We start from the raw sequence: 13,853 nt of genomic DNA on the forward strand, positions 1-13,853 counted from the left end.
CGGCAGCCCACCAGGCTCCCCCGTCCCTGGGATTCTCCAGGCAAGAACACTGGAGTTGGTTGCCATTTCCTTCTCTAATGCATGAAAGTGAAAAGTGAAAATGAAGTCGCTCAGTCGTGTCCAACTCCTAGCAACTCCATGGACTGCAGGTTCCTCCATCCATGGGATTTTCCAGGCAGGAGTATTGGAGTGGGGTGCCATTGCCTTCTCTGATTGCTAGCAATCGCTGACTTTTGACACATCCTGCCCAAAAGGAAGTCAGGGCTGAGATCAGGAATGAGGCCCTCTGAGCTCTGGGGAAACCAGCAGAACAGGTCTTAGGACAGTTGGATATTTCCAGGAGAAGTTTTTAGGAACCCGATTTCTTGTATCTTCTCATATCTAGAAAGACACTAAAATCATTAATGGAGAATTCTGTTCCTGGTGACCAGCAGCAACCTTCTACCGAGAGGTATACCCCTTTCACCAAACTATACATATATACTGACCTTCCCACCCTCTTTGGAGCAGCTCCTCTGAGCTTTCTGGAAGGGTATCTGCCCAGCTATTGTCCTCAGTAAGTTCCCAAATAAAACTGAAACTCAAAGCTCTCAGCTCGTGCATTTTTATTTCAGTCGACACATTTCATCCTTGCCTCCTGGGAGATCTTGGGCAATTTTATTTCATCTCTGAGCCTGTTTCTTCACCTGTGACATGGGACTCAAAATGCCCACTCACCTGGTTGTCTCAGGGGTAAGTGAAGCCCCACGTCACATAGGAAATACTTGACATGGAATCAGGCACAAGCAGATGCTCAGGTGAGATAAGAACCAGCTGTATACACTCGGGGGAGTGGGGCTACATGTGAGCTTCCTGATGCCCACTCCCTTCAGCTCCGCCAACCTGGATCCCCAGCACAAACCCGAGGATGTTCCACTACGGAGCGGGCTTGGAAGTACCTGTGGAAGGTCAGAGGGGGCCCGCAAGAGGGAACAGCCTGTCCCATGGAGACAAATGTACAGGCTATTTGTATTCTCTCTGCCTACTATGGGCTTCCCTGGTAGCTAAGCTGGTAAAGAATCCTCCTGTAATGCAGGAGACCCTGGTTTGATTCCTGGGTCAAGAAGATCCCCTGGAGAAGGGATAGGCTACCCACTGCGGTATTCTTGGGCTTCGCTGGTGGCTCAGACAGTAAAGAATCCACCCGCAATGCGTGAGATCTGGATTCGATACCTGGGTTGGGAAGATCCCCTGGAGGAGGGCATGGCAACCCACTCCAGTATTCTTGCCTGGCAAATCCCCATGGACAGAGGAGCCTGGCGGGCTGCAGTCCATGGGGTCGCAAAGAGCTGGACACCATTGAGTGACTAAGCACAGCACCCTGCCTTCTATATCATCCATATTCTTGTCCTGGCTAGTGGGACAGGAAACCTTTGCTGAAGGGGCCAGGAAGAAAGCCAACCGGATGCATGTGGGTGTGGCATTCATGCATGCGTGCCACATACAGACCCCTGCACACAGCCAGAGACAGACCGAGGCTTGGCACGGGGCAAGGAGGCAAAATCTTCCACTTCTGTGATGAAGATGATGGTAATGAAGGTAGTGATGGCTGCCAGCACTTACTGAACAGTCACCTGACACCAGGCCTGTTACATAAATATATTATGGTGTCATCTAATCTTAGAAGGGTGATATTAATATTATCCCCATTTTACAGATGAACAGACAGAGTCCCCAGGACACAACATGACTCGCCTAGGGCCACACATCTAGTAAAGGGCAGAGCCAGCAACCCTGACCCTTCTAGGTCTTACCAATATTGCTCCTTTAGGACAAAGGAGTTATAAAGGATAACAGGGGATGGCAATTTTAAAAAATTGTGTTCAGCTTTTGTGATTAAGTAATACCAGTGGCTTATCACGTCCCTCTTTCTGTTGAATTTCACTTTGAAATTTTATATCCCCAATACTTACGACACTTCAGATTTTTCTGAGTTCTCTTTTTAATGCTTAAAAATATGCTGACACGGTACTTCTCTGATGGTCCAGTGGTTAAGGCCCAGCACTGCCAAATCAGGGGGCATGGGTTCCATACCTGGTCGAGAAACTGAGATCCCACATGCCCTGCTGGGCAGCCAAAAGATTTTAAAAGACATGTACATTGGCATGATAGTTCCATTCTTAACCCATGACTTAGGCATGATATAGTTTAATGTCATTTGAATTTAAAGAGTATTAGCCAAGCATTTATGGGGAAATAAGTTCTGGTAAGCTGTTATGAAATTGATACTAAAAGCAGGCCATTCTGAAGGAGATCAGCCCTGGGATTTCTTTGGAAGGAGTGATGCTAAAGCTGAAACTCCAGTACTTTGGCCACCTCATGAGAAGAGCTGACTCATTGGAAAAGTGTCTGATGCTGGGAGGGATTGAGGGCAGGAGGAGAAGGGGACGACAGAGGATGAGATGGCTGGATGGCATCACTGACTTGATGGACGTGAGTCTGAGTGAACTGGGAGTTGGTGATGGACAGGGAGGCCTGGCGTGCTGCGATTCATGGGGTTGCAAAGAGTCGGACACGACTGAGCGACTGGACTGAACTGAACTGATATGGTTAAGAACCAGTCCTGTTGCATCATATGGGTGACTATTCTTTATTTTTCTTTCACTTTTCAGCACAAACATTTGAGTTTCTAAACTCAATAAATAAATAAAAGTTAAAACCTGTGTTCAGATTGCAGATTTGGGGGTCACCCTGCTGCGTTCAAGCGCTAGCTCATCCCTGTTACTGTATGCCCCAATTTCCTTTTCTGTAAGATGGGGATAATAATAGCATGCACTTCCTTCCCGATTTGATTCTTGCCCACTGAGCACCAAGCAAGTGCTAGCCAAGATACGTGTATTATTTCACACCCTTCTCTGGCAGCTTCCTAAAAGCTGTGGTGAAGTAGGTATTTGTTCTGAAATGAAGCTGAGGGTGGAGAAGGGGCGTGGCTAGTGGGACTGGGAGAAAAACCCAGCTACAGAGAGGGGCGTTGTTCGTTTCCGGGAAGCCCCTAGAGTCTAGAGCCAAGAGGCGGAGCCTGGCCGGGGTGTGGCCGGTCCTGGTGTCCCATTGGCTGCTCAGATGCTCCAGGGGGGAATAAAGCCCCGACCCGTTAACACCTGGGACAATTCTGAAGACACACTTACCCCTCCTACACTTCATGTCTGTGGACCGGCTATCCAGTGGGTCCATCTAGACCATCTCCAGTCTATTCCTCCTTTGCCTGAGGCTCAGACGCGCAGCTCTTCACCTTTCTCTGGTAAGCCACCCTATCCATCCACACCTCCATCCCCTGGACTGGAGTGTCTGCGTCCACCTTGGGTTTTCCCTGGGCAAGAGAGGGAGGAAGAGTCAGTTGAGCGTAAAAACCCATGCTCTGAAGCCAGACTGGCTGGGTTCACTGCCAGGTTTGTGCCTCGGTTTCCTCATCTGTACGGTGGAGGTAATAATAACAGAATCTCCCTCTTAAGGTGGTTGTATTTAGTTTATGTGTAAGAGTAGTTAATTTTTTTAAGCATGTGGGATCTTAATTCCCCAACCAGTCCCACCCCACTCACCTCCCCCACCCCCCCACTTGCCTCTGCATTCGAAGCGGGGAGTCTTAACCACAATCCCAGTCCTAATAAAAGTTAATTTTTATTTATTTATTTGGCTGGTCGGGTCTCAGTGGCAGCACACAGGATCTTTGTGTCACGTGGGATCTCCCGGGGACTCTAGCCAGTTGTGGCATGCAGGGTCTCAGGTTCTCAGTCACCCAGAATCCATGCAGACAGACACCCTCCCTCCCCCCTGCTACTGTGTCCTGGAGAAAGCCTGGAGTCTGGGCCTAGGCTCCCTGGTTCAAATCTTACCTCTTCTCTTTGTAATCACATGGCAATTTCGTGGTTAGGACTCCATGCTCTCACTGCTGAGGGCACGGGTTCAATCCCTGGTTGGGGAGCTAAGATCACACAAGCCATGAGACACGGCCATAAAAAAAAAAAAAAATCCCTTCTCCCCTAGTCACTCACTGTGTGATCTTGACAAGCCAATCCTGCAGTTTCTTTTTTTAAAAATTTTTAATTAGTTTGTTTTTGGCTACACTGGGTCTTCCTTGATGCACTCAGACTTTTTCTCTAGTTGTAGTGAATGGGGGCTACTCTCTAGCCACTGTGTGCGGGCTTCTCACTGCGGTGGCTTCTCTTGTTGCGGAGCACAGGCTCTAGGGCAGGCCGACTTCAGTAGTTGCAGCACTCGGGCTCAGTAGCTGTGGCAAAGGGGCTTAGTTGAGCCTCGGCACGTGGAATCTTCCCAGAGCAGGGATCGAGCCCATGCTAGGTGAATTCTTTCTGTCATGACGCTCAGGCTTGACTGGACTCAGCCAGGCAGTTCTCGCTTGGGTCTCTCTCAGGGGCTGCAGTCTGATAACAGTAGCTGGGCTAGTGTCTTCCCTAAGTCAGGCGCCATGTCTGCCCATCAGCTAGGATATCAGCTGGACATGTTCGGCGGGGCACCTCCTGCAGCCCCCAGCATGCCTCCTGGGCTTGCTCCCATCTTGGCAGCTGGGTTCATGCAGGGAGCTTCCCAGTTGCCTGGCAGCTCGGTCACCTTGTATGACCCAGCCTTGAGAGCCATGCTGGGCTACAGCCAGATGACACAGGGCTCCCAGTAGTGGACAATGTCCATCTCTTCCCGACTCCCTGTTCAGTGACATCCTGTTAGTAGCTTGAAATGTCACAGACGTGCAGACAATAGAAGTCAAGGTTACTTTCCCTTTGACGAGGCTATCATTAAACGTTCACCAGCACATCACTGCTTGGAAGAAGTCACATAGTGTTCTTTCCTCTGCAGTCACAGCCCCTCCCCCCATCCCTCCCCCCCAACCCCGACTCAGGGTTCAAGTGAAGGAAATGTAGACCTGACCCCACCTTCCACCTAGAAAAGCCTCAGTGTTGCATCATAAGTGGTGTCGGGGGAGGGGGTAGGAATTGCTCAGTGATCAATCTGGAAAACTCAATCAGAATCTGTTTCCTCAACAGGAGAACTGGACAATAACATTAGGCAATTATCCTGGACATTTCTTAGGGTTGGTAGAAGGATTAAGTGAGTTAATATCTGTAAAACTTAAGAAAATGCCTGGCACATGGTAATCACTTTTAATATGTATTTACTTGTGTGGCTGCCTCAAGTCGTACTTGCGGCATGCAGCATCTTTGTGTCACGCAGGATCTTTTCTTGCACTTTGTGGTCTCTAGCTGTGGTGTGCCGGCTTATCAGCCCTGCGGTATGTGGGATCTTGGTTCCCCAACCAAGGATCGAACCCATATCCTCTTGCATTGCAAGACAGGTTCTTAACCACTGGAACACCAGGGAAGTCCTGGTAATCACTTTATAAGTGATTGTTAAAATAATATAATAGTTATTCCAAAAAAAAAAAAAAACAATAGTAAAAATACCCTTCCCTAATGGGTACAGAGCTTTCCAAAGGTTAGTTGTTTTTATTAAGTTTTTACTGGAATATAGTTGCTTTACAATGTTGTGTTGGTTTCTACCTTACAAGAACCTGAATCAGCTGTATGGATACATATATCCCCCTCTCTTGAACCTCCCTCCCATCCCCCTACCCCATCCCACCCTCCCAAGTCATCACAGAGCACTGGGCTGAGCTCCTGTGTTACAGAGCAGCTTCCCACCAGCGTCTATTTTGCACATGGTAATGTATATATGTCAACGCTACTCTCTCGATTCGTCCCACCCTCTCCTTCCCCTGCTGTCCACAAGTCTGCTCTCTGTGTCTGAGTCTCTATTCCTGCCCTGCAAATTGGTTCATCAGTACCATTTTTCTAGATTCCATATCTATGCATTGATATATGATATTCCTTTTTCTCTTTCTGACTTCCTTCACTCTCAGAGATTAGTTTTGAAAGATGTGTCATTTAAATATGTAATAAACATGCACACAGCAAAACATTGAAATGGTACAGAAGCAGGTGCTGTGAGCCAGTCCTCCCCAGGGGCCCCCTACCCTGATGGGTTTCTTGTGTGTTTTCTGAGATGTCTTATACACATGGATTGTGGGTGTGCACATGCATCCTTGCAGGTTTTGCACAAACTAGACCTGATACCCGGCCCCTGTTTTAGCCATAATCTTGCCGCTCATTCTGAGTCAATACCCACGAGTCTATTTCTACCTCATAATCTTCAAAAGCTGCAAGGTCTAGATGTTATTTCTTTTTCTTTTTTTGACCATGCCTCTCGGCTTGTGAGATCTTAGTTCCTCAACCAGGGATCTAACCCAGGCCCTCAACAGTGAGAGTGCAGAGTGCTAACCACTGGGGCTCCAGGGAATTCCCTGGATGTTATTTCTGATGGTAATAGCTTCCCAGCATAATGTATGTGTGTGTTGGGGTGGGCCGGAGGTGGGCAGGGGTAGGAGGAGAGAAGATGACCTCTGCCCATTTTACAGATAAGGCAGCTGAGGCCAAAGGGAGATTGCTTGTCCGATGTCAAGTTGGTGGCCGAGTTGAGATTTGAACTCAGGTCTCCAGGATGCTATAATCTGGGGCTTGTCTTCAGCTTCCTAGGAAGTTAGGGACAGGGTCCCTCCCAGCCCCACTGCCTACTGAGTAGCAGCAGCTGGCACCAGGGCCAACTCCCCTAATCCTTTGGGTTTCCTTCCTTTCTCCCAGCAATGATGTCAGGAAGACCCTTGCACATGGAAACTCCGGTCCGTGACAGCATGACTCTGTCTAAAGTGGCTGGCACCACGGTCTATCTCAAGCTAGACAGTGCCCAGCCCTCCGGCTCCTTCAAGATCCGGGGCATCGGACACCTCTGCAAAATGGTACAGCCTCATCCGGGCAGATCCCCTTTGTGGACAGGGCAGGGCCGCTGCCATGTGACATCCTAGGAGTTCCAGGCTGGGCCCTGCTGACTCCCCACAGGCACCCTCCGTTGGCACCTCCTCTGGTTAAGGGGCGTCAGTCTGGAGGGTCCCCTCGTGGACTGATGCCAGAGCCATCAGTGACCTTCCTCTCCTTCATCTTTCCCTGAACCAGTTAGTCTCTTTGGGGAGAAAAGATGTCAGGCCTGACCCTTTCCCTTCTCTGTCTCCGCAGTGGGCCGAGCGGGGCTGCGAGCATTTCGTCTGCTCCTCAGGTAAGTGGCCTGCACGCCTCCTCCTGTTCTCTGCTGTGTGTCCTGGGGTCAGGGGCTCCACCTCTCTGAGCCCTGGTTTCCCCAGCAATGAGCCATTGCAAACATCTGCAGAAGTTCCAATTTAGAATACCAAAGGGTGGCCAGCCCTCATGCAGGGGGGGGTTCAACCCCACCAACACTGTCTACCCTCCACCCCTGGCAGCGGGCAATGCAGGCATGGCAGCCGCCTATGCTGCCAGGAAGCTGGGCATCCCCTCCACGATTGTCGTGCCCAGCACCACGCCTGCCCTCACCATCCAGCGGCTCAAGAATGAGGGCGCCACGGTCAAAGTGGTGGGTGAGGTGAGTACCAACCTGGAGCCGGGGCCACAGAGGGCACCGGGCCGAGTCCCCCGGCCCCTCATCCCTCTCGCTTTCTCTGTGATCTTGCAGACATTGGATGAGGCCATCAGAGTGGCCAAGGACCTGGAGAAAAACAACTCAGGCTGGGTCTATGTCCCCCCCTTTGACGACCCCCTCATCTGGTATGTGGAGGCCCCAGTCAACCGGGGTGGGTGGTGACCATGCGTCTACACCACTGAGTGGACAGCTGCCCCAGTACACACCATCATGCACAGCAGCGTACACGTGTGTGCACAGCACACAGAAGCACACACACAGGCACGGCCGCTGGTGCCCACACCCACGTGCGCCAGTGCCTGTTCTCCTGGACCATGGGCAGATGCTTGGGCTCAGATACACAGGGGTGTGTGTGTGTGTGTGTGTGACTGGGGCCCCCGGAGGCAGAACCTGAGACAAAGATCTCAGGGAAAGCAGCTGACTTGGGAGGTGACCGATTCAAGGACTGGGGAAGCGAGATGAGAAAGGAAGGGTACTGATGGACGGTAACCACTGTGGGCGGGTGGAGCTTAATCCCTCTGGGGCTCCTGGGAGCCAGCATGGACCATGACCAGGGTTGTCGAACCCGTGGAGAGGATGTTGGGCAAGGAGTGTCTATGCATCGATTCCTGTAATTCTTGATTCTTGTAATGGAGTGAGGGCTGCTCCTGGGGGTTTCGCTTCCTGGCACTGCCAGCCGCCACATTCACAGTGCTCCAGAGGCCACAGGAAGACAGGTGGAGATGCAGGTGTTGGCAGCTGGAAATAGGGTAGAGTCAGGTTTGAGGGGACCAGCTTCAAGGCCCATCAGCTGCCTGGGATGAGGGCAAACAGGGGGTAAGCGGCATCTTCAGGACCCCTGCCTGGTATCTCCAGGCAGCGCAGCCCTGACCTGCGCCCCCCTTCCCCACCCACCTCCTCCAGGGAAGGCCACTCTTCCATCGTGAAGGAGCTGAAGGAGACGATGACCGAAAAGCCAGGGGCCATCGTGCTGGCAGTAGGGGGCGGAGGCCTCTTGTGCGGAGTGGTTCAGGGGCTGGCAGAGGTGGGCTGGAGGGACGTGCCCGTCATCACCATGGAGACCATCGGAGCAGAGAGCTTCCACGCTTCCACCAAGGCCGGCAAGCTCGTCACCCTGCCCTGCATTACCAGGTAAGCAGCCAGGGAGGCTGTCGTTATATTCAGCGAGTGTTGGGGGAAGCTCCCCCCTCGGTGCTGGTGGCGAGGTAGATCCCTATGCCAGCCCCATTTTGCAGGTGAGGAAACTGAGGCTTTGGTCACTTAGAGTCACACAACCAGTGAGTGGTATGGCTGTTAATGAACTCAAGTCCGTGCAACTCTGTACCATGAACATCACACTTCCTCGCGTGAAAAGGCTAACAATCCTTTATTGGGTTCCTCTGTGGTAGGGTTTAACACACCTCATTAATTTACCATTTATTGAGCCCCTAATATGTGCAAGGCACTGGTCAATCCTGGAGAGACAGTGGTGAATAAACACAGTGCCTGCTCCCAAGGGGTTCATATCCCAGCCCCAAACCTTTCCCAGATGGTGTTTGACTAATATTAGGTTTAGCCCCATTATACGGGAGTCCAAAATAACAGTGGTTTAAACAAAATTGAACTTTATTTCCTCTCATATAAAAAAGTCTAGCTCCATGAAGCCAGGGGCCCAGGACCCTTGATTTTGTTCTCCATCATCCTCATCATATAGACTTATGGCCCAAGATAGCTGCTTAGGTGCTGGCTATCACATCCACACTCCATCTGGCAAGAAGTCAGGGCAGAAGCTGACTTTTCCTTTAAAGACACAGGTATGTCCACTTACCTCTTATTGGCCAGAAGGTAATCACATGGTCTGCCTCCCTCCTCTCTCCTGTCTCTTTCCCCTTTTCTCCATCTTTGTCCCTCCCAGTGTTGCCAAAGCCCTGGGCGTGACCACCGTGGCAGCGCAGGCTATGAAGGTTTATCGGGAACATCCCATTTTCTCTGAAGTTGTCTCGGACCAGGAAGCTGTGGCCGCTCTTGAGAAGTTTGTGGGTATGTATGTGCTAAGTCCTTTTGAGACCCAACCCTGCTGATTAAGGATTATGTGGCTGTCCGTTTGGCACACCAAGGGATGTCATTCGCAATTCTGTCTCCTGTCTGTCTGTGGAACTTCCCATTAATGAAAGTTACTGCAGGCCAGGGGTTAAAACAGGAAGACCAAGGGGACAAATGATAGACGTCAAATAACGTAAAAGCAGGGGAAAATAACTGAGTATGTAAAATGTGGTTCTGAGCAATGTAGTCAGTTGAAAAAGGAAATTATGGGCCTCAGGGTTGGATTCAGAGGTGAGTCTGTGACTAGGTTGGACTCTTTAAAATATCCTTTTGATTCTCCTTTTACTCTTCCAGATAAGCTTTTTTATTTTTGCCACATAGCATGGGCTTCCCAGGTGGCTCAGTGGTAAAGAATCCACCTGCCAGTACGGGCGATGTGGGAGACTTGGGTTCAATCCCTGGGTTGGGAAGATTCCCTGGAGAAGGGAATGGCTACCCACTCCAGTATTCTTGCCTGGAGACTCCCACAGGCAGAGGAGCCTGGAGGGCTACAGACCATCAGGCCGCAAAGAGTCAGTCAGAGACCATTTAGCAACTGATCAACGGCAGCAACGTGCGATCTCAGCTGCCCAACCAGGGGTCAAACCTGCACCGCGTGCCGGGAAGCACAGTCTTAGCTGGACCGCCGGGGAAGTCCCTCAGCTGGACTTCGACGGGGTTCATCCTGGAACAGGGATCTCTCACACACACACACACACACACACACACACACACACACACACACACAAACACTCACTTATGCTGCCATTTAATTCTCCTGTACTGGGAGTTAGTTTGGCCAATCAGTGCCGGCACTCTTGCTCAGATGACGTTGACACAGTGCTCAGGAAATTACAAGCATAGCGGCGTTAGCGCTGATGTTGAAATTCAGCCCTGACTCAGGCCCTAGAAGGTCAATGGACGGTAATGATGGCAGGGTGGGGGTGGGGTGATCCAGGACCAGTCTGTGGCCGGGGCTGACAGCCCATGGCTTTGCCAGTGGCCCGGAGGTTTCCTGGCTCCACCCCCACCATCCCCTTCCTCTGGCAGATGATGAGAAGATCCTGGTGGAGCCCGCCTGTGGGGCCGCCCTGGCCGCCGTCTACAGCAACGTGATTCAGAAGCTGCAAGGAGAGGGGAAACTCCGCACCCCGCTGTCCTCCCTCGTGGTCATTGTTTGTGGGGGCAGCAACATCAGCCTGGCGCAGCTGGTGGCGCTCAAGAAGCAGCTGGGCATGGACGGGCTGTCCCAGTGAGGACCCCTCCCCCACCCGGATGAACCCTGGGAGGACCGGAGTTTTCTGCAGCACGACCCAGCGCCTCATTGTTAATAGTGTTCTGTGTCTGCTGGGAGCCCATGGCCCACGCCAGTCAGTTAACCTGGTTTCTCCTGAGACCAGTGTGTGCAGCAGCCGGAAAGGCAGTAGCCAGCAAGGCTGTGAACTGAAGTCTTTTGAGTGTTTGGTTTTTTCTCAGGAAGCCCAAAGCCTACCCTTACTCACTTTTCTTAAATCCATCCCCACCCCTACCCCTGGCCATGCCTTGTGGCTTGTGGGATCTTAGTTCCCTGACCAGGGATTGAACCTGCGCCCTCAGCAGTGACAGCATGAGTCCAAGCCACCAGACCACCGGGGAATTCCCTTTACTCTTCTATTGTGCAAACTTTCATTTTCATAAGAAGTGCTTTTTTATCGAAACAAAGCTCCTCTTTGAGTTCTTCTATGACTGTCTCCCTCCCTCCCTCCCTCCCATGCCCCGCTCTCAACCTCCTGTCACCCCCGCTCTCAACCTCCTCCATGCCCCCTGCCCCTGGGAACCCTGGGGCCCCACATGGAGGCCGGGACTCCAACTCCTGCTGGGCGTGTGTGCCAGGAGGGGGCATCTCTGCATGTCAGGGAGCCAGTGACGGAGAGCCATGCTGAACGAGAGGGGCTTGGGATGGGACACCAGCCTCCAGTAGAGACAGGACCAGCTGGGAAGGCAGAACCAGACGGGAAGGCAGCCTCATTCTACTGGGAAGACCTTCCTGATAACAGAATAATTGTATCACAGAACCACTAGAAGTGGGGTAGTGAGCCCCTTGTTCCTGCATGCTAAGTCACTTCAATAGTGTCTGACTCTCTGCAACCCCATGGACTGTAGCCTGCCAGATTCCTGTGTCCATGGGATTTCGCAGGCAAGAATACCGGTGTGGGCTGCCTTGTCCTCCTCCAGGGGATCGCCCAACCCAGGGATCAAACTTGTGTCTCTTGTGTCACCTGCATCGGCAGGCAGATTCTTTATACCACTAGCATCACTTGGGAAGTCCCGGTGCGGGGTGGGTGTGAACCGATGATGGACACTCAGCCCTGCTCTACGTCAAGCCAATCCTCTCAAACACAAAACCCTGTCTTCAAGGACAGCACATACTGAAGCCAGCCTATAAACCAGACAGAAGAGGAACCGCCGTGGCTGCCTCGGTCCTGCAGGGAGCACCCCCAACACCCCTGCACCACCTATTGCAGCCCCTGGGACACTTGGAGCCCCAAGTTTGAGAACCACTCTAACCCCTCGGGGTACACACAGATCCACATGGGCTTGCAGAGGGGAAGCCTCCACCCCCACCTTGACAAAGAGCAGGTACGGTGGGATTTCAGGGAAAACCCGCCCTACTGACATGGCTACAGGCTGATTTCCAGCCAGGAGAGACAGCACATGTACCTGAAATCAGGAGACAGGGGAAGGATGCGGGGGAAGGGATTGTTAGGGAATTTGTGGGGCATGGACATGCACACACTGCTATATTTAAAATGGATAACCAACAAGGACCTACTGTGCAGCACAGGGAACTCTGCTCAATGTTATGCGGCAGCCTGGATGGGAGGGGAGTTTGGGGGAGAATGGATACACGTGTATGGCTGAGTCCCTCCAATGCCCACCAGAAACTGTCACAGCACTGTTTGTTAATCAGCAATACCCCAATACAAAATTAAAAGTATTAAAAAAAAAAATCCAGGAGACAAGAGTCAGCAAAGGGCAGGCAGGGATGGGGAATTACCAGCTGACTGGCCCCAGAATTTTTCCCGGAGGGATAGAGTCTAAAATATCAGTCAGTTCAGAGAAACCTGCCCAGAACAGGAGTCTTTCCAGCTTCTACCTATATGTGGAACTTTAAAAAGTTGAATTCCCTGGTGGTCCAGTGGTTAGGACTCCACGTGCTTCCAATACAGGGGGCATATTTTCTATCCCTGTTTGGGGAACTAAGATCTCGCAAGCTGCGAGTGCAAGCAATGTGCCCCCGAAAAAAATTACACATATACATATATACAGCAAACCCACTCCCACCCCTCAACTGTGCTTTGGTTTTTCCAGAGCATTTACCAACATCATACACACTATGTTTATTTATCTACCTCCTCAATGTAAACATCATGGGGTTTTTTTTTTTTTTTTGGTACCTGTTATGAGGTATCTCCAGGACCTTGTAACAGTGCCTGGCATGTTTTGAATATCTGATAAATTCTTGCTAATGAATGAATGTTGAGTGTGTAAGGCCCCACGTGGGCAATGTCATAGCCACCATTGCAGTGAATCTCACCCTCCTCCAAGCGTGCGCACGCGCACACACACACACGCAGAGAAATGCTGCTTACGTCATTACCTATTTTAACAGTTGAGGTAATGCAGGCACAGAGAAGTACCGTAACTAGTAAGAGCTGGAGACAGGATTCGAACCCAGGCCTCTGACTCCAGGGCTATGTGCTTTCCTCTCCCCAAGCATGGCACGAGTCTTGTCTCCAGTGGAGGCTCTGGGTAAGATCGGATGGGGAGGGACTCTGTTGCATTGATCTGTCTTCCCCCACCGCCACCCCTGGTAGGACTTGGGAAGGTGAGGGTAGGACTTGGTGGTTAACAGAGCCCTACAATAGGACCCAGAACAAAGTAGGTGTTCAATAAGCACATGGCTAGATGGATGGACAGATATGGGTGGATGGATGCATGGGTAGATGGGAGTGATAGCTGGATGATAGATGGATATGTGGATGAATGGATAAATGGAAGACGGACGGACAAACGGATGGATGACCATGCAGACGGACGAGGGGTGGGTGGGTTGGCAGTTGCGTGTCTGTATAGACGCTCAGACAGAAGGATGAACAGGAGGGTGCACGGGTGAACGGTCGGAACTCAAACCTGAGAAGAGAAAGGACGCCGCCCCGCCGTCCCCGCCGCCCCAAGAAGCACAGCACAGGGGC

The 13,853-nt window shown here is 51.5% G+C and overlaps 1 protein-coding gene across 2 annotated transcripts; it reads left to right on the forward strand.

Moving 5' to 3' along the window:
- Positions 1-3,143: 3,143 nt before the first annotated feature.
- On the forward strand, positions 3,144-11,319 carry SDS (serine dehydratase). 2 transcript variants are annotated; one of them, XM_024977212.2, is made up of 9 exons: positions 3,144-3,280; positions 5,644-5,713; positions 6,690-6,844; positions 7,119-7,158; positions 7,361-7,500; positions 7,591-7,682; positions 8,461-8,688; positions 9,452-9,576; positions 10,669-11,319. In XM_024977212.2, exons 3-9 carry the CDS (start codon positions 6,692-6,694, stop codon positions 10,872-10,874), a joined length of 984 nt encoding a protein of 327 aa, XP_024832980.1. In that variant the 5' UTR covers positions 3,144-3,280; positions 5,644-5,713; positions 6,690-6,691; the 3' UTR covers positions 10,875-11,319.
- Positions 11,320-13,853: the final 2,534 nt, after the last annotated feature.

Source organism: Bos taurus, chromosome 17, assembly GCF_002263795.3.
Source record: "Bos taurus isolate L1 Dominette 01449 registration number 42190680 breed Hereford chromosome 17, ARS-UCD2.0, whole genome shotgun sequence".
In the NCBI taxonomy this organism is placed as follows: domain Eukaryota; kingdom Metazoa; phylum Chordata; class Mammalia; order Artiodactyla; family Bovidae; genus Bos; species Bos taurus.